At 44.1% G+C, this 18,561-nt stretch overlaps 1 protein-coding gene across 1 annotated transcript in view; it reads left to right on the top strand.

Annotated features, from left to right (window-relative positions):
• The window catches only part of EML1 (EMAP like 1), a 133,691-nt gene that overhangs the window by 42,404 nt on the left and 72,726 nt on the right, over positions 1-18,561 (top strand). Inside the window, exon 2 of the mRNA XM_039252959.1 lies at positions 14,332-14,514. Within this exon, the coding sequence (XP_039108890.1) occupies positions 14,332-14,514 (183 nt within the window). The remainder of the gene's footprint in view (positions 1-14,331; positions 14,515-18,561) is intronic.

Raw genomic sequence — 18,561 nt, 5'->3', positions numbered from 1 at the left:
CCTTCACCTGTGAGATGATCCGGGTGTGTCTAGTTCTCACATTGCATCTCTAGCTGGGCTTTTTGCCAAGCTTGGGGCTGGGGGCAGAGCGGGGACTATTTAATTGCTCCCTCATTTGGGTTCCTGTACTTCTGTGATGGAAATTTGTTGGCCCATCTCCTGTGCTTGCCCAGCGGACTGCGGTCGGGAAGGTCATGGTGTTCACACCATCGCCCCGCCCTAGGTCTGGCCCCAAATGCTCAGGAACATTTGCTGACCTGGACGGAAAGCCTGCTGGCTTTGAACCTCTATGCCATCGCTTTCCAGATTCAAGAGGCTCTGCCAAAGTTCCTTTAATCAGCAGACAGTGGCAGGGGTTTTATATCAGTCAAGGGCTGCTATAGATTCAGTCAAGGATACAAGGGTTAGTGCAAGTGTCCACCGAGGTAAGTGTCCTGATGACAGGGTCAGCTCTTGGAGGAAGTGATCGATTTCAGAGCCAGAGCTTATGTGGCAGGCGCAGCCCAGGGATGAGTGAGAATTCGAGAGCCTGATGGACCCAAGGGGTCCCAGGAGAAGCAGGAGACTTTGAGCAGAAAGAAAGCTGGTGCCCCTCAGCCAGGAGTGGTGGACAGGGCTGGGAATGTGACAGCAGAGCTGGGCTCCAGACTGGAGGATGACAGAGGCCATGTTGCTTCTTACAGTGACTGCGTCTCTATTTCTTTTGTTGTGGGCTGCTAGAGAATGGTCCAGGGTGTGGCAGTCAACACGTTCCACGTAATAATGTGGAAGGCCGACTTTCATTATGAAACGTCTGCCTACAGATTATTGAGTGAGTGGTGGTTACTCCTGACTGCTTGTACGATCTAAAATGCTAAAACCTTCTAGTAAGATCTTTTCTCTTTAAAAAAATTTTTTTTAAGGTTTATTTTTGATAGAGAGACAGTATAAGTGGGGGAGGGACAGTGAGAGAGAAGGATACAGAATCCGAAGCAGGCTCCAGGCTCCGAACTGTCAGCGCAGAGCCCGATGTGGGGCTCGAACCCATGAACTGTGAGATCATGACCTGAGCTGAAATCAAGAGTTGGACGCTTAACCGACTGTGCCACCCAGATGTCCCATCTGTATCATTTTAAATAATTAAAGAATAGAGAGAACATCTCAAGATAAAAGGGACAGATTCCAAGTTAGCTTTTTGACATTAACAGCCCCCCTTTGAGCTCCAGGAATATAACACGAACACCAACATCCTCATATCTCCAGAAGATGTAGAGCCAGGAGCCCATTTCTCTCTAGATGATGAGATAGTCACATGAACAGATGACAAAATGCACTCTCCTGGTCTGTTAAGTAGAAAAAAAGAGACAAGTGACTTGATCTTTTTGCCACTTTTTACTATAAAACTAATTTAACCTAAAAGTCACACCTACACACGGCTACTCAGAGATTGAGGGTCAGGGAAGAGCCACAAGATCATCTTTATGGAGGACCCGCCGGGACCTGTGACATCAGGAACTCAGGAGCTGACATTTGGCTACTCATGAGAGCCAAGTCAGGATGGAGCTGTGGCTGTAATGCTCGGTCCATCCTTCGACCACTAGTTGTGTGCTCTCATGGGATAGGAGGGCTGTACGGGACTGTCCCTTAGCTTAAGGTCAATGTCATATTTCCACAGCTTGATCAGAAGTGCTCCAGAGGCAGAGCTGGTCCCTTTTCCTCTAGCACAGACCTCTCTTATGGACCAAGCACTACACAGTACTTGCAGAAGTTGTTCAGTACCTATTGTTAATGCTGATTTCACTGAAGGTCGGTGTTTGCCTTTTGTTCTTATGAACAATGGTATTCACAACACGATTGACGGTGATACTAAACTACCATTTGTGTTGAGCATCTGTTTGCCATCACCGTGTTAGATGCTCGGGTACCTTACCCTTTACCCTCACAAGAACTTCCGAAGATGTGCAGTATTCTTCCTGGAGCAGTCGAACCATTTGCCCAGACTACACGGTGAAGTGACAGGCCCAGGGATCGAACCCTGCGCAGTCTGAACTCCAGAGAAATGCTCTTGCTCGAGTCCCAGGGCCTGGGCAGTTGAGAACAGGTCACACCGATTGCCGGCCTTCCCAAGAACTAGGTTTCCAAACCGTGCGTGGACCTTGACAGATGCCGTCGCGAGGCTGGGATCTGAAGCCCCGAGAAGGTCTGCCGCTGGTCGAGGATTCAGAGGACCTTCCTGAGCACTTAGCCGGCTGAGACAGCTGCCCTACGCGCTTCGCGCCACCGTGGGTTCGGTTCCACCTCAGATTAAATCTTGTCTGTTGCTTTGCAGCCTGATCGCGGGTAGTTTCCTGAGGCTGAGATAAGGGGCGCTGCACCTGTCGTGTGTAACCGGATCCCCACGCCTTCCTCAGGAGACCAGCAGGTGCACCGGCCCAGCCAGTAGCCCTGGTTCACGCAGAAGTTTAAAAAAACCCAAGAGGTGAAAATATAAAGAATATTGTCTTCTTCAAACCTCCCTCTAACTCCACAAAGTGCAGTGGTGCCAAACAAGAATGCAAAAACTTTGAAAAAAAAGATAAAGCTGTTCAGTTGTTAGCACTGTTTTAATGGCCTCCGTGGGTAGATTCTAGAGCTACAGGAATAGACATTACTTTAAGGGGCGCCTGGGTGGCTTAGTCGGTTAAGCGTCCAACTTTCGCTTAGTTCATGATCTCACGGTTCAAGCCCCGCATCGGGCTCTGTGCTGACTGCCAGCTCAGAGCCTGGAGCCTATTTCTAATTCTATGTCTCCCTCTCTCTCTGACCCTCCCCTGCTCACACTGTCTCTATCTCTCTCTCAAAAATAAATAAAACATTAAAAAAAATACATAACATGGGGAGCATCTGGGTGGCTCAGTTGGTTAAGCATCTGATTTTGGGTTAGGTTATCATCTCATGGTCCACGATTTTGAGCCCCATAGTGGGCTCTGTGCTGACAGTGAGAAACCTGGAGCCTGCTTCAGATTCGGTGTGTGTGTCTCTCTCTCTGCCCCTCCCCCACTCCTGCCCGGTCCCTCTCTTTCTCTCTCAAAAATAAATAAACATTAAAAAAATAGAAAGTAAATAAAATACATAACTTGGGGTACCTGGGTGGCTCAGTCAGTTAAGCTTCTGACTCTTGAGTTTGGCTCAGGTCATGATCTCACAGTTCATGAGTTCAAGCCCCACATCAGGCTCTGTGCCAACAATGCGGAGCCTGCTTGGGATTCTCTCTCTCCCTTCCTCTCTATCTGCCCTGCTCCTTTGTTCTCTCTCTCTCTCCTTGTCTCTCAAAAATAAATAAATAAGTCTTAAGAAAATAAAATACATAACTTGCTAGGGTGTTATTCATCTTGATTCCCAATCGGATAAGGTTTTCCTTGATGGAATTCAGATGCCCTCGCCCACCTGGTGTGCCCCAGAATCCTGTGAAATGGGCAGAGGCTGGAAATGCCTTGTGTTGGTTAGACCAAGCTTTGGGTTTTGTTTTTCATTTCGCCAGGGTTTTTTTTTGTTTTGTTTTGTTTTTGTTTTGCAAGCTGAATTTTAATTCGCAAAGTCATTTGAAAGTCAATACTGGCCCTTTCTGTACATGACAGACATCTCACACTGCTGCCAAGAAGCCCTCCAGTCTGTCCTTGAGAGTAGCTGAGGAGCAGAAGTGAGACAGTCCATAAGGGTTAGGGTGGTGGCTCTGGCAGGATTTGCAAAGCACTGGGATTATGTCGTGGGGGTGGCTTCAGCCAGTCTTGCAAATAAGACATTCTCTTAAGCAGACAGATTTCTGGTTTTTTTTACAATTTTAAAAATATTTATTCATTTTTGAGAGAGAGAGAGAGAGAGACAGAGCGTGAGAAGGAGAGAGAGAGGGAGACACAGAATCCAAAGCAGGCTCCAGGCTCTGAGCTGTCAGCACAGAGCCCTACGTGAGGCTCGAACCCATGGACTGTAAGATCATGACCTGAGCCAAAGTTGGACACTTAACTAACTGAGCCACCCAGGTGCCCTTGGACTTTTCAACTTTTAATCCCTTGTAGTTGAAGGCAGATATTGAGGTGGTCGGGTTTTGTGCTTTGGGCTTGGGGGACTTTTGTTAGGTAAAATATTAAAATTAGATTTTTTTTCTATACAAAGTTGACAGTATAATTAAAATAGAATCTGATTTATGCACTTTCATGAAAGCCATCTATAGAGCAAACTGAGGCCAGAGTGATGCTATTTTGCATTGTACATTTTTAGGTGTGTGTGTGTGTGCACGCACGTGTGTGCGTGCAAGGTGGTGCGGTACCAGCCAGCTTCCTCCTTTTCCGCGCCGTGCCGGTCCCCACAGCCAGTGTGCACAGTCTCTCACAGCTGCCCTCTACTCAGACAGCCCCCCACCCGCAGCAATGCACGCTTCTCTACACCAGATTCTTTTATGACTTAGAAAACACTTATTATTATTAAAGCACTAATTTCTAATTAATTTTTTATTTTTTATTTATTTATTTTTTTTATTTTTTATTTTTTTAAATATTTTTATTTATTTCTAGGAGAGAGAGAGAGACAGCATGAGCAGGGGAGGGTCAGAGAGAGAGGGAGTCACAGACTGAAACAGGCTCCAGGCTCCGAGCTGGCAGTCAGCACAGAGCCCGACGCGGGGCTCGAACCCACGAACCGCGAGATCATGACCTGAGCGAAAGTCGGACGCTTAACCAACTAAGCCACCCAGGCGCCCCTCTAATTAATTTTTTAAATATTTATTTAGTTTTGAGAGAGAATAAGCAGGGGAGGGGCAGAGAGAGGGGGAGAGAAGATCCGAAGCAGGCTCCACGCTGTCAGCACAGAGCCTCGAGCCTGCTTCAGATACTGTGCCTCCCTCTCTCCCTGCCCCTCCCCTGCTCACACTCTGTCTGTCTGTCTGTCTGTCTCTCTCTCAAAAATAAATAAACATAAAAAAATATTTTATTCAGCTCTTCCCTTGCTTCTTGGGGGGCAGACAGAGCGAACCTACCTTTGTATCCCCTCCCCCACTTCTCCCTTCCAGTTGGCCTGACCTGATGAAGTGGGACTTTCCTGCTTTCCCATCCAGGTCAAGGGACAAATGGAGAAATCACACGGAAGTGCTGTCTGTTCGCAAGAGGTTGTGTAGAACTGAAGGGTGGTCTCTTTCTAGCAAGCAGCCGATGTTTTCATTGGAATATTTCTTTACTCAAAACCTCAAGGCATAATAGCCACCAGCCAAATAGCAACCCCTAACTGACAAAGCAAGGGGGTAGACCTGATCTCCCTTGGACTCCCCAAAAGTGATTTTATTTTCTATGTTAACATTCAACAAATGTGCATTTTGTTTTTGGAGACAATTCTATGTATCTTAACACAACATAGACCACCACCATCAGGATACAGAACATTTCCATCATTCCCCCGAACTCCACAGCACTGTGCCCTTCCTTACCCCGACTTTTGTAACCCTCGATCTATTCTCCTTCACTGTAGTTTTGCCTTTTGGACAGTGTCGTGTAAATGGAATGACACAGCATGTAAGCTTCGGAGACTGGCTTCCTTCACTCAGCATCATACCCTCAAGATCCACCCAAACCACCGTATCAATAGTTAACTTCCCTTTTTTACTCTACGGCGGTACCACAGTCTATGCGTTTACCAGTTGAAGGACATTTGAGTTGTTTCCAGTTTTTACCACTTCCAACGTTTGCGTACAGGCTTTTTATGAATGTGGGTGTTCATTTCTTTAGTGAGTCTAGGTCACACGCTATGTGTATATCTAACTTTATAAGAAACTGCAAAACCATTTTTCTGGAGCGAGCGTACCATTTTATGTGTCCACCAGCAACGTAAGAGGGTTTCGTGTGCACCCATACTCTCACTGCATCTTATCTGGTCGGTGGTTTGTATTTTGGCCATTCTAATGGGTGTGAAGTGATCTCTCATTGTGGTTTGAGTTTGCGTTTCCCTAATGGCCAGTGACACTGAACATCTTTTCATGTGCCTGTTTACAGTTTATAAAGTGTGTATGCAACTCTTTTGCCTATTTTTTAATTGGGTTGCTTGTTTTCTCACTGTTGGGTTTTAAAACTTCTTTCTTTGTCTCCATCAACAGGGAGAGACAGGAAAAAAAAGACATAGTCCCTGGTATTCCCAACAGAAACAATATGAATCCTACTTGAGGAGCGTAGAGAACAGAGTATGTAGTTCTTGGAAGACGAAAAGTGTGACAAAAGATCACTTGCCAATTCTTACCTCAAGTTTGATTTCTTTGGTGAGATAGGTCTGTGATGGATTTTTAAAGAGCTATACAGTGTTTTCCTCAGAGGACCTGTTAAGTTCTACACGTATGTGAATGCTTGATGAGTTCTCTGGGTTGTCAAGTGTTTATTGTCTGTTATTCTGTCTCAGAAGTGCTGTAGACACACTTGAAAAATACTTCTGTTGAAACCGTTTTCTGTTACTTAGAACACTGACAGAACTTGAATTTAGGGGCATGACAGATTTATATCCAGTAAGCAGAAATTACAAAATGGTAGATTTCAATTTCAAAGGCCACGATTATCTGAGGACTTCTTATGGTTCCCGGTTCCCAGGTCTGTGTTTTCATTGCCTGGAATGCTATTCTTCTTTTTCTACATAAATGTTTTTATCCATCAAGGCCAACCCCTGCTTGCTCCTGTTTTCTAAAATAAAATCTAGATACCCATTTACCCATCTATTCATCCATTTACCAAATATTTATTGAGTTCCTTCTCTGTGTTACACATTGGGAGGATAGAGCAGTGGACCAGCAGACAAGATTTCTGCTTTCCTGGAGCTTCCATTTTATTGATGTTCTTAGAGAGCCAGCTTCTGATTTCATTGATTTTCTTCATTGCTTGTCCATGTTTCATCCCGTTGACTTCATCGCTTTACTTCCCTTCTTTTTGCTTGATTTTGCTTTAATTTGCTCTTCTTTTTCTAGTTACTTAATGTGAAAGCTGAGAATCATTGATTTGACGATTCCCTCCTTTTCTAACAAAGAGATCTTAAAGCTATTAATTTTCCTCAGAGACCTGCTTTAGCTGTAACCCACACATTTTGAAATGTTATGCTTTCACTATCATTTAATTAAAAATATTTTCTAATTTGTCCTGTGATGTTGTCTTTGACTTAATGATTATTTAGAAGTGTGGTGTTTAATTTGCATACAATAGGGGTTTTCCTGGTGGTCTTGTTGCTTTTGATTTCTGATTTAATGCCACTGTGGTCAGAGAACATACTCTTCCAGTCTTTAAGTTTGTTCAGGTCTGTTTTTTGGCCCAGAACATGATGTGTCCTGGTAACTGTACCACGTGCACTGCCATTGTTGAGTATAGTTTTCCATATATATCAGTGAAGTCAAAGTGTTTTCTAATGCTGTTCAAACCTTCTATGTCTTTAGTGATTTTTAAAATTAATTGTCCACTGAGAGAGGAACAATGGAATCTTCAGGAACAATTGTGGACTTATCTATTTCCCACTTTAATTCTGGCAATTTTTCCTTCCACATATTTTAAACCTCCGTTATTACGATTGTCTTGTCTTTCTGATAAATTGATCCTGTTTTCATTATGAAATGATCCTCTTTATCTCTGATAATACATTTTATTTGGCATATATGTTATCTGATTATTAATCTTTCCCCTCTAGCTTTCTTTTTTTAAATTTATTTTTATTTATTTTTTAATAGTTTATTGTCAAGTTGGTTTCCATATAACACCCAGTGCTCATCCCCACAAGTGCCCTCCTCCATGCCCATCACCCCCCCTTTCCCTCTCCCCACCCCCATCTGCCCTCAGTTTGTTCTCGGCATTCAAGAGTCTCTCATGGTTTGTCTCTTTCCCTCTCCCCCCCATTTCCCCCCTTTGTTTCCCCCACGGTCCTCTGTTAAGTTCCTCCTAATCCTCCTATACGTGCAAACATATGGTATCTGTCCTTCTCTGCCTGACTTATTTCGCTCAGCATAACACCCTCAAGGTCCATCCATGTGGCTACACATGGCCAAATTTCATTCTTTCTCATTGCTGTGTAGTATTCCATTATATAGATAAACCACATTTTATTGATCCATTCATCAGTCGATGGACACTTAGGCTCTTTCCATGTTTTGGCTATTGTTGAGAGGGCTGCTATGAACATTGGGGTACATGTGCCCCTGTGCATCAGCACTCCTATATCCCTTGGGTAAATTCCTAGCAATGCTACTGCTGGGTCATAGGGGAGTTCTACTGTTAATGTTTTGAGGAACCTCCACACTGTTTTCCAGAGGGGCTGCACCAGTTTACATTCCCACCAACAGTGTAGGAGGGTGCCTGCTTTTCCACATCCTTGCCAGCATCTAGAGTCCTCTGATTTGCTCATTTTAGCCACTCTGACCGGCGTAAGGTGATATCTCAGTGTGGTTTTGATTTGTATTTCCCTGATGAGGAGGGACGCTGAGCATCGTTTCATGTGCCTGTTGGCCATCTGGATGTCCTCTTTGGAGACGTGTCTGTTCATATCTTCTGTCCATTTCTTCACTGGGTTGTTTGTTTTTCGGGTGTGGAGTTTGGTGAGTTCTTTATAGATTCTGGATATTAACCCTTTATCTGATATGTCATTTGCAACTATCTTTTCCCATTACGTCAGTTGCCTATTAGTTTTATGGATTGTTTCCTTTGCCGTGCAGAAGCTTTGAATCTTGATGAGGTCCCAGTAGTTCATTTTTGCTCTTGATTCCCTTGCCTTTGGGGATGTGTCAAGGAAGAAATTGCTGCAGTTGAAGTCAAGGAAGTTGTTTCCTGCTTTCTTCTCTAGGGTTTTGATGGCTTCCTGTCTCACATTCAGGTCCTTTGTCCATTTTGAGTTTAGTTTTGTGTATGGTGTGAGAAAATGATCTAGTTTCATTCTTCTGCATGTTGCTGTCCAGTTCTCCCAGCACCATCTGTTAAAGAGGCTGTCTTTTTTCCATTGGATACTCTTTCCTGCTTTCTCAAAGATTAGTTGGCCATACATTTTTGGGTCCAAATCTGAGTTCTCTATTCTATTCTAATGGTCTATGTGTCTGTTTTTGTGCCAATACCATACTGTCTTGATAATGACAGCTTTGTAGTAGAGGCTAAAGTCTGAGATGGTGATGCCTCCCATTTTGATTTTCTTCTTCAATATTACTTTGGCTATTCAGGGTCTTTTGTGGTTTCCATACATATTTTAGGATAGTTTGTTCTAGCTTTGAGAAGAATGCTGGTGCAGTTTTGATTGGGATTGCATTGAATGTGTAGATTGCTTTGGATAGTAATGACATTTTAACTATATTTATTCTTCCAATCCATGAGCATGGAATGGTTTTCCATTTCTTTGTGTCTTCTCCAATTTCCTTCATAAGTTTTCTATAGTTTTCATCATAAAGATCTCATATATCTTTGGTTAGGTTTATTCCTAGGTATTTTATGGTTTTTTTTGTGCAATTGTGAATGGGATCCATTTCTTGATTTCTCTTTCTGTTGCTTCATTGTTGGTGTATAAAAATGCAACCGATTTCTGTTACTGATTTTGTATCCTGCAACTTTGCTGAATTCCTGGATCAGTTCTAGTAGGCTTTTGGTGGAGTCTGTCGGGTTTTCTATGTAGAGTTTCACGTCATCTGCAAAAAGTGAAAGTTTGACTTCCTCTTTGCCAATTCTGAATCCTTTGATTTCCTTTTGTTGTCTGATTGCTGACGCTGGGACTTCCCGCACTATGTTAAACAGCAGTGGTGAGAGTGGACATCCCTGTCGTGTTCCTGATCTCAGGGGGAAAGCTCTCAGTTTTCCCCGTTGAGGATGATGTTAGCTGAGGGCTTCTTATAGGTGGCTTTTATGATGTTTAAGTAAGTTCCTTCTATCCTGACTTTCTCGAGGTCCCCTCTAGCTTCCTTATGCTTACTGTTTGCATGCTATGTCTTTTTCTCCATTTATTTATTTTCAGCCCATCTGTTTCTTTGTATTTAAAGTGTGTATCTTGTAGATACCATATAGTTGGGTCTGGCTTTTTTCCCCTCACATTCTTGGACTTTTAATTGATGTGTTTAATGAAATTATTGCATTAATATAATATTTAATGTAACTATCGCTATATTAGGTTTGGGTTTATCATTTTACCTTTTTTTCTATTTGTCTACTTTTTGTTTCTCTCTCCCTTTTTTTTCTCCTTTGGAGTATTTGAATACAAAATTTCAATGTAATTGTTTTTAACCCATACTTATTTGCATTATTCTTTAGTAGTTCCCTGGGGATTACAATATTTAACTTTTCACAGGTCCCTTACAGTTAATAATGTACAGTATTAAAATCTTATGTAAAATATCAAAATCTTATAGATCCATATATTCCCCATCCATTATGTTATGGTAGTTATATGTATTACATGCACACACCTATAAATCTTAGCCATGTTATAATTTTCATCTTTAAAGGTTTAAAGGTTTTTAAGAACATTAACAGGAAACTGCAAAAAGAAAAAAAAGCCTTGAACTCATTCAGATGTTTATCACTTTCAGTGATTTTCATTCTTTCTTGAGTGTCTGAGTTTCCATCTTCTGTAATCTCCCTTTACCCTGAAGAACTTGCTGTGGTACTTCTTGTAACATAGATCTGCTGGCAATGAATTCTTTCAGTTTTCATTTATCTGAAAATGCCTTTGTTGTTGTTGTTTGTTTTGTTGTTGTTGTTGTTTTTTTTTTTAACTTTCACTCTTAGAGGCTATTTTTGCTGAATTTAGAATTCTGGATTGGATTTTTTGATTCCATACTTTAGAGATGTTGTATTCTCTTCCAGTCTTCCCGCTTTCGATATGTGCACTTAACCTGGTTATGAGCAGTTTCATTATGATACACATTGAGGTGGGTTTCTTTGTGTTTATTTTGCTTGTTATCTGTTAGACATTGTGTTGTTTTCTGTATCTGTCCTTCATCCAATTTAGGATTTAGGGGAAGGGGGGCTTTATGTTTCAGATTTTTTTTCTGCCTTGACCTCTTTCTTTTTATCTTCCAATTTAGTGTATGTTGGACTGTTTGAGATCATCTAACAAATCCCCAAGGGACTTGGTTAATTTTTTTTCCCCCCAATTCTTGTCTCCGTGTTTCTTCACCCTGAATACTTGCTCTTGCTCCATCCTCAGGTTTACATGTCTTTCCTCCATCACGTCCATGCAGCTGCACACGTTCAGTGAATTCTTTATTTCAGAAAATGTGTTCTTTGGTTCTGGAATTTCCATTTGGTTCATTTTTTAATTTTTTTAACCTTTTTAATGTTTTATTTAGTTTTGAGAGAGAGAGAGAGACAGCGTGAGCAGGGGAGGGTCAGAGAGAGAGGGAGATACAGAATCCAAAGACAGGCTCCAGGCTCTGAGCTAGCTGTCAGCACAGAGCCTGACACGGGGCTCGAACCGACAAACCGTGAGATCATGACCTGAGCTGAAGTTGGACACTTAACCGACTGAGCCACCCATTTTTATTTCTGTTTCTCTGCTGGGACTTCCCACTTCTCCACTGAAATTTTTCATTCACTGGAAATACCTCATTTTCCTTATCGGTTCCAATATTTTGCTCATTTTGGAGTTGGACTCCATTTATTTTCTTTTCTCTTGAGAATGTGTTCTACTTCTGGATTCTTAAGTATGTTAAGTAATTTTGGATTATATCCCAGACATTATGAATCTTAAGTGGTGGGGATTTTTATATTCTATGATTTTCCTCTAAGAAGTGTTCTTTCCTTTGTCTTAGTGGCTGTTTTTCTTGGCTGGACTTGAACTGCAGACTGCTTCTTGGGCAGTGCCTCCGATCTCAGTTCTGATCTTCTGATGTTAGCTGTAGCATTGAGTCTGTTCAATACGGATGTGATTGCAGGTCAGCCAGACATGGGATAGACAGAGTTTGGGAATCCCCCCTCTGGCTTCTTCCCTTCTGGGATGTCCCCCACTCTCTTCAGTGTTCAAAGTTTTTGGACATCTCGTCTTGGCTTTCTTAGGACAAAATGGCTGGGGGGTTTCCCCGTGTATCCTCACCCCCACTGTGTGTACCGCTTAGCTCTGGCTAAAAGCCATGGAAAAGGAGTTTTCTTGTATATTTCTCCAAGTGAGTGTAAAGTCGCACCAGAGTTTATATACCTGTATCTCCTCTCTAGTACCTTCAAGTAGGTGCTTTTTGTATAATTTTCAGGCTTAAAATTGCCTTCCGCAGGAAGGTGCTGTCCACAGGGGGTCCGTCCTACCTGGAAACAGGCACAACTCCGTGGTGCTTATGTTTTAGTTGGGAGACCGAAGATGAGGAAACAGAGCACGTGATGCTATGAAAGAAATAAGTGGGGTTGATGTGATCGGAGCACCAGCCTTGGGTAAGGTTGCTAGGAAGTTTCTCTGAAGAGCTCCGTTTGAGCTAAGAACGGAAGAAAGAACAAGCGAAAAAGCTTGGTGAGAAATGTCATAAGCAAAGGCAACAGCAGATACCAAAGAGAGAGAGGTCGGTGTGGCTGAAGCACGAAGTGAGAGAAGGAATGACGTGAAATGGGTTTGCAGAGGCCAGGAAAGCTTCTGGGACATGGGAGGTCTTGATGAGAAACTGGCGACTAACGGCTCCATACAAGAGACAGGGATTGCCATCCAGGTGAGGGTGCTTCCCAGATCCTGTTAGAGTAGCCGGCCCTTAACAGGCATGACTGATAGATGGGGTAGTCTTGTTCTGTTCTGTTCTGTTTCTTTAATGGGGTAGTCTTGTTCTGTTCTGTTCTGTTTCTTTAATGAAGTAAAACATTTTATTTATATGGTCTTAGATTCTGCATTGCTGGTAACTTTTATAACATTACCATCTATCGTGTTTTGATTGAATAACAAAGATTATCCATAATGATCTGAAAACGCTATTAAAATACTTCTTCCTTTCCCCACTGCATGTCAGCGTGAGGCCAAATTTTCTTCGTATATATCAACCAAAATAACATATCACAGCAGACTGAATACATAAACAAATCCGATTCTTTTCCAGTAAGTCAGACATGAAAGAAAATTTTTAAATAGTCAAAGACGTTGATCCTTTCACAAAATTATTTTTGTTTTTAAAAACAGCAGTTTTTCCATAAAAAATGGGTTTTTAATATGTGACACTTCTGTTATTTTTAGCTAAGTCATGCTTTCATATTTATAAAATGCCTGTTTTAATTTTCAGGACAGTAGAAATTCATAGACACAATGCACACAAACAAAAGTCATTTGTGGTCCTCAGAAATTGTTGCTAATTTAAAGGCGTCCTGAGGCCACAGCATCTGAGAAGTGCTGTGTTAAGGTTGTTTTACGTGGGAAAGATAATACATTATGCCAATGGTTGTAACTTTAACTATTATCAGGTATCAGGAGACAGAGTGAAATCATTTTTTACGTTTATTTATTTATTGTGAGAGAGAGAGAATGTGAGTGGGGTTGGGGGCAGAGAGAGAATGAGAGAGAGAGAATCCCAAGCAGGTTCCCTGCTGTCAGCGCAGAGCCTGATGTGGGGTTCGAACTCACCAACTGTGAGATCCTGACCTGAGCCAAAACCAAGAGTCAGACACTTAACCAACTGAGCCAGTGGGGCACCCGAAGCTGCTTTTTTTTTTCTTCAGATTTTTATTTAAATTCCAGTTAGATGGGGCGCCTGGGTGGCCCATTCAGTTATGCGTCTGACTTTGGCTCAGGTCATGATCTCACGGCCCATGGACTTGAGCCCCACGTCAGGCTCTGTGCTGACAGCTCAGAGCCTGGAACCTGCTTCAGATTCTGTGTCTCCCTCTCTCTCTGCTCCTCCCCGCTCAAGCTCTGTCTCTCTCTCTCTCATAAATGAACATTAAAAAATAAATTCGAATTAGTTAACATACAGTGTAACCTTGGTATCAGGAGGCAGTGTCGTGTTGTGACTATCTGGCCAACCCATCAGCCAGCGTGGTCAGAACAAGAGTGAGATGAGATGGTGACAGGGGCTGTGTGGATTTCTGCCACGTGTGGGGAGATGCACGCTGGCCCCTCCTCTACCTCTGACATCCCTGACGTCATGGGAAGGAAGGTGCGTTGGCCTGTATCTAGAATAATATAATAGCAATTCAGACCTCAGCTAAAAGGAAATGAAAAGCACGAACAGAATGACTCAGGACTAGAGCAGAAGGAGACATTGTCGTCTGTGTAGCTCGGCCCGCCCCGTGGCCTCTGTGAGGGCGGTCGCCTTCGGCACGTAAATCTTACCGTGTCCCAGCAATGCGCTCCGGGCGCGTGGGGTGGGGGGTGGGGGGGGGTCCCGCCTCTCCAGGAGGCAGTCGAGTCACGTGTCCCTCTCCTTTGGTTTAGATGACAGCGCTTCTGCTGCAAGTAGCATGGAGGTGACGGACCGCATCGCCTCCCTGGAGCAGCGCGTCCAGATGCAAGAGGATGACATCCAGCTGCTCAAGTCGGCGCTGGCCGACGTCGTTCGGCGGCTGAACATCACCGAGGAGCAGCAGGCTGTGCTGAGCAGGAAAGGACCTACCAAAGGTGGGTGCTGGAGACACACGGGGCGGCGGGAGACTCGGTGTCGCTGAGGCTGCTTAGCCTGGCGGATGCCGGCTGTCTTCAACAGCGACGGAGACGGGGACCTCAGAAAAGCAGGGAACGGCCCTCAGCGTTGTCCAAACCACCACACGAGGCGGGACGGGTTTTGTTGTTGCTTGGGCTTGGCACCAGTGAGTTGTTAGCTGGGGTGTGCACGTGTAGGTGGCCGGTACCCGCTTGTGGAGTCCAGCAGGGACCGTCCGCGACGCACCTCTGAGAACAAACATTTATCTTGCAAGGCAGAGCCCAGAATAAGGAAACCCCCTCTGGGCACCTCGGAGTCTGCTCCACCCAGAAACTTTCAGACTGTTCTCCTTCTCTCTCTTTCTCTGTACTCAGCTTCTGTGCTACTGTTCAGTTCGGCACAGCCACCAGATAATGATCCGACGCCACAGCGAAGCTCTGACCGGGCTGGGGGCCCCGGAGGGCAGGCCTTTCCCTGAGGAGCTCAGAACCCGCAAGCCAGTACGCTCCTGGGCACAGCCTCCTGTGTCCTTTGAGCCTCCCGCTCTGCTGTCCAGGAGAGCGTGGCCGGCTACAGTGTCTGTACCTCGTGGATTTCTGGCAATTTTTTTTATTTTTGTATTTTTTAAATGTTTATTCATTTTTGAGAGATGGAGAGAGACAGAGCATGAGTGAGGGAGGGGCAGAGAGAGAGGGAGACACGGAATCTGAAGCAGGCTCCGGATCTGAGCTGTTAGCACAGAGCCTGACGTGGGGCTTGAACTCACAAATTTTAAGATCATGACCTGAGCCGAAGTCAGATGCTTAACTGACTGAGCCACCCAGGCGCCCCTGGTTTCTGGCAAATTTAAATCATCATTTCATTTCCCTGTGACATCCATGAGTGAAACATAAGAAAGAAATATTTGTGTTTGAAGTAACTTTGTAGTGACCCTCCTCTTAAAATTTGGGAAGTACGACGTCCCCTAAAAGCTTCCTGCTAGCCGTACACAGTTGCCTGATGTCCACTTTCAACCCATAGATGTTGCTCATCTTTTACCAGATCCCCGTACCTTGTGGCTATAACTTTAGAAGCAGAATTCATCCTGGCTGTGAAATTCCTTTGGTTAAAACATTTGAGATCACACTGCTGTGTAAATGTCCCTTTAAAATTAGCTTGGTTTATTTGTTTGTTTGGATTTAACAAATTATTTCACACTTTCCATGTTTTTCCGGATTCAGGAGAGGGTACTGTCTGATGTCGCATATGCTACTTTTCTCTCAAGTCCTTGGCTGCATTTTCACATGTCTGTAGGAAGAAATCTACTTCTTCTCCCTTCAGGGTTACCATCACCAGCTCCATGTTGAGATATACTTACTGGACAACGTTGACATATTTTCTGTAATTTTTTTTATCTGAGCAGAATCGACACCTGACATTACAATGTTAGTTTCAGGTATACAATCTATACCTTACACCCTGCTCACCTCAAGTGTAGCCACCAACTGATACCATACACGCACACATCTCAAAGAATCTTTTTTTTAATGTTTATGTTTGAGAGAGAGAGAGACAGACAGAGACAGAGTGTGAGTGGGGGAGGGGCAGAGAGAGCAGGAGACGCAGAATCTGAAGCAGCTCCAGGCTCTGAGCTGTCAGCATAGAGCCCGACACAGGGCTTGAACTCATGAGCTGTGGGATCATGACCTGAGCCCAAGTCAATGCTTAACCCACTGAGCCACCCAGGCACCCCTCGAATAATCTTTTTAAGTGCTGTGTTTCTCCTTCTAAGTTACAAAGTGATTAGGGAAGTTTAAATAGAAACCAGGTTATTTTAGGTATTCTTGACCTACTCAGCTTTCCAAAAATAAATCTGATGACTACTGTACCCTAAAGGGCACATTCGAAGACGTTGCTTGATATAAAACTTCAGACTTCCAAAACGTCTATTTTTAAAAAAAAAATTAGGGGAAAAAAATCATGTAAGAGGCCTGCCCGAGGGTTTTCTTTTCTTGATTAGGAGTCAAGTTTGGTTTTTCTGAAACTTCCTCTGAGAGAATAGTTTCTTTTCAGTGTGAGATCTGATGTTTCTTTATAATATTCTTTTCATAAGTAAAAGTAAATCACAGCATAACAGCCAGAGAATGACACCAAGAAATAGAACAAAGGTCATAAGAAAGCTGGTGACGGGGGTGGCATCCCCTGAACTGAATGGGTCACTGCTCTCCCACCTCCTTGTAAGCATGAGTTACAAGACAGTGGAGGTGGAGGTGGGGAGATGGGGAGGTGGGGAGGTGGGCCCATCAGAGGCTGTGGGTCGCTGCTTTCCCTCCGGAGAGCGCCGTGTCGGTACCGATGCACCTGTAGCTGGGTACCTGGCACGCAGCAGCCGTGGTGCAGTGGAGGGAACTTTCAGACAAGATGGACGTGAGCCAAACCTCCTCTGGCTGTAAAAGGCCACGCTCTGCCTACCCCCTCACATTATTTCGGCTTGCCATCCTCACCTAGACTTGAAGTAGACAGGACACTAGCCGTTCTACTTTTTAAGTATTAAGTGATGTTTCCCCCCCAGGGTCAGTTGTCAGAAGCTTAGGGGTCAACGTTCGGAGCTTTGAGCACATACCTTTGTGCTGTTCTCCCAGTGACGGGAATGGCTGTGCCACAGTCCCCCCGATGGGTAGACGGCAGGATCCACACAGTAGCCCCAGGGGTGCCTGTGAGGCCATATATCATGATTCGAATCCCTTTCCGTGAGAGCACTTCACTTTATTTGAAGAAAGTTGCCATGATCTCTGAGCTTTGACTTACTATATTAGTCTTCGTAGGGCTTCCCCAGCATTACAGTGAGAACTGCAATCTCAGGAAGATAATTCACTAGCAGATCAAGTTCACGGCTTCCTGACAGTGAGGAAGATTGTGGCCAAGCCGTCCAATGCTGGGCCTGTGGATGTAGAGTTTAAAGAGGAGGGGGCTGGGACTCCGACCACTTTTCCCTGGCAACGTTCTCTAGGTCTCAGAGATTTTTACCCCGGGATAGCGCCCTGGCTTAGGAATGACTCAGTTTCCACCTAAGCCCCGCCCCCCCCCCGAACGTTGTTATTCTTGTTTTCTTTTGCCTTTGGTATTTTTTTTAAGTATTGACAACTGGTTGCCCTGTCCTGCACCTGAACCATGGACAACCTCAGCCCGCAAAGTTTGCCTCGTTTATGTTAGATTTACTTTCGGTGCGGAGACTTGGTATGTTTTCATTTTGCTGAGCCTGGGTTACACTCTACTGGAGAAAAGAGAATGTAATAGTTTGTGAAGGCACGTATTTTAAAAGTTCTTGGTAATATTAAAGTTTTTGCAGTGCTGTGGTTGGCGTGAGGACCGTACTCACTGCTAACTAACCGAATGCAGTGAGAAGCCCCCCCGCCCCCCTTAATATATTGCTGTTGTGAGTATAAACACAGAAAAGTGCTTCATGAATAAAGGAGTTCATGGCAATGACGTGCATATTGGAGATCACTTGGATAGAAAGGAGCAGAGGAAGTGTGAGCTCTGGGGCAGAAAACTGTGGTGCTCTGTATGATCGAACACTGTGTCCTCTTTTATAAAGTTCGTGTTACTGGTAACGACAGGCTGAGGACCTGTGCATTACGTTAGAGTCACAAGCAAGGTAGAAAACTGTATATACCGTATAATTCAAGTTAATGGGCAAAAATCCATGCAAAAAGACTGGAAGGAAGTATACCAAGGGTTACCATTGACTGTTTTTTCCTGAGTGGTAGGACTGTGATTTATTTTTTCTCCTTTATACTTTTAATTGGTTTCTAAATGGTCTTTGGAGTAACAAGCAGAAGAAATTTGTGTTTTAAAAATAACTCCTTTCTGGGGGCACCTGGGTGGCTCAGTCAGTTAAGCATCATGACTTCGGCTCAGGTTATGATCTCACGGTTTGTGGGTTCGAGCCCCACGTCGGGCTCTGTGCTGACAGCTCAGAGCCTGGAGCTGCTTCGGATTCTGTGTCTCCCTCGCTCTCTGCCCCTCCCCCGCTCGACTCACAC

Source organism: Hyaena hyaena, unplaced genomic scaffold, assembly GCF_003009895.1.
Source record: "Hyaena hyaena isolate Hyena2069 unplaced genomic scaffold, ASM300989v1 scaffold_427, whole genome shotgun sequence".
Classification (NCBI taxonomy): domain Eukaryota; kingdom Metazoa; phylum Chordata; class Mammalia; order Carnivora; family Hyaenidae; genus Hyaena; species Hyaena hyaena.
This window is presented reverse-complemented; position numbering and strand designations above follow the sequence as displayed.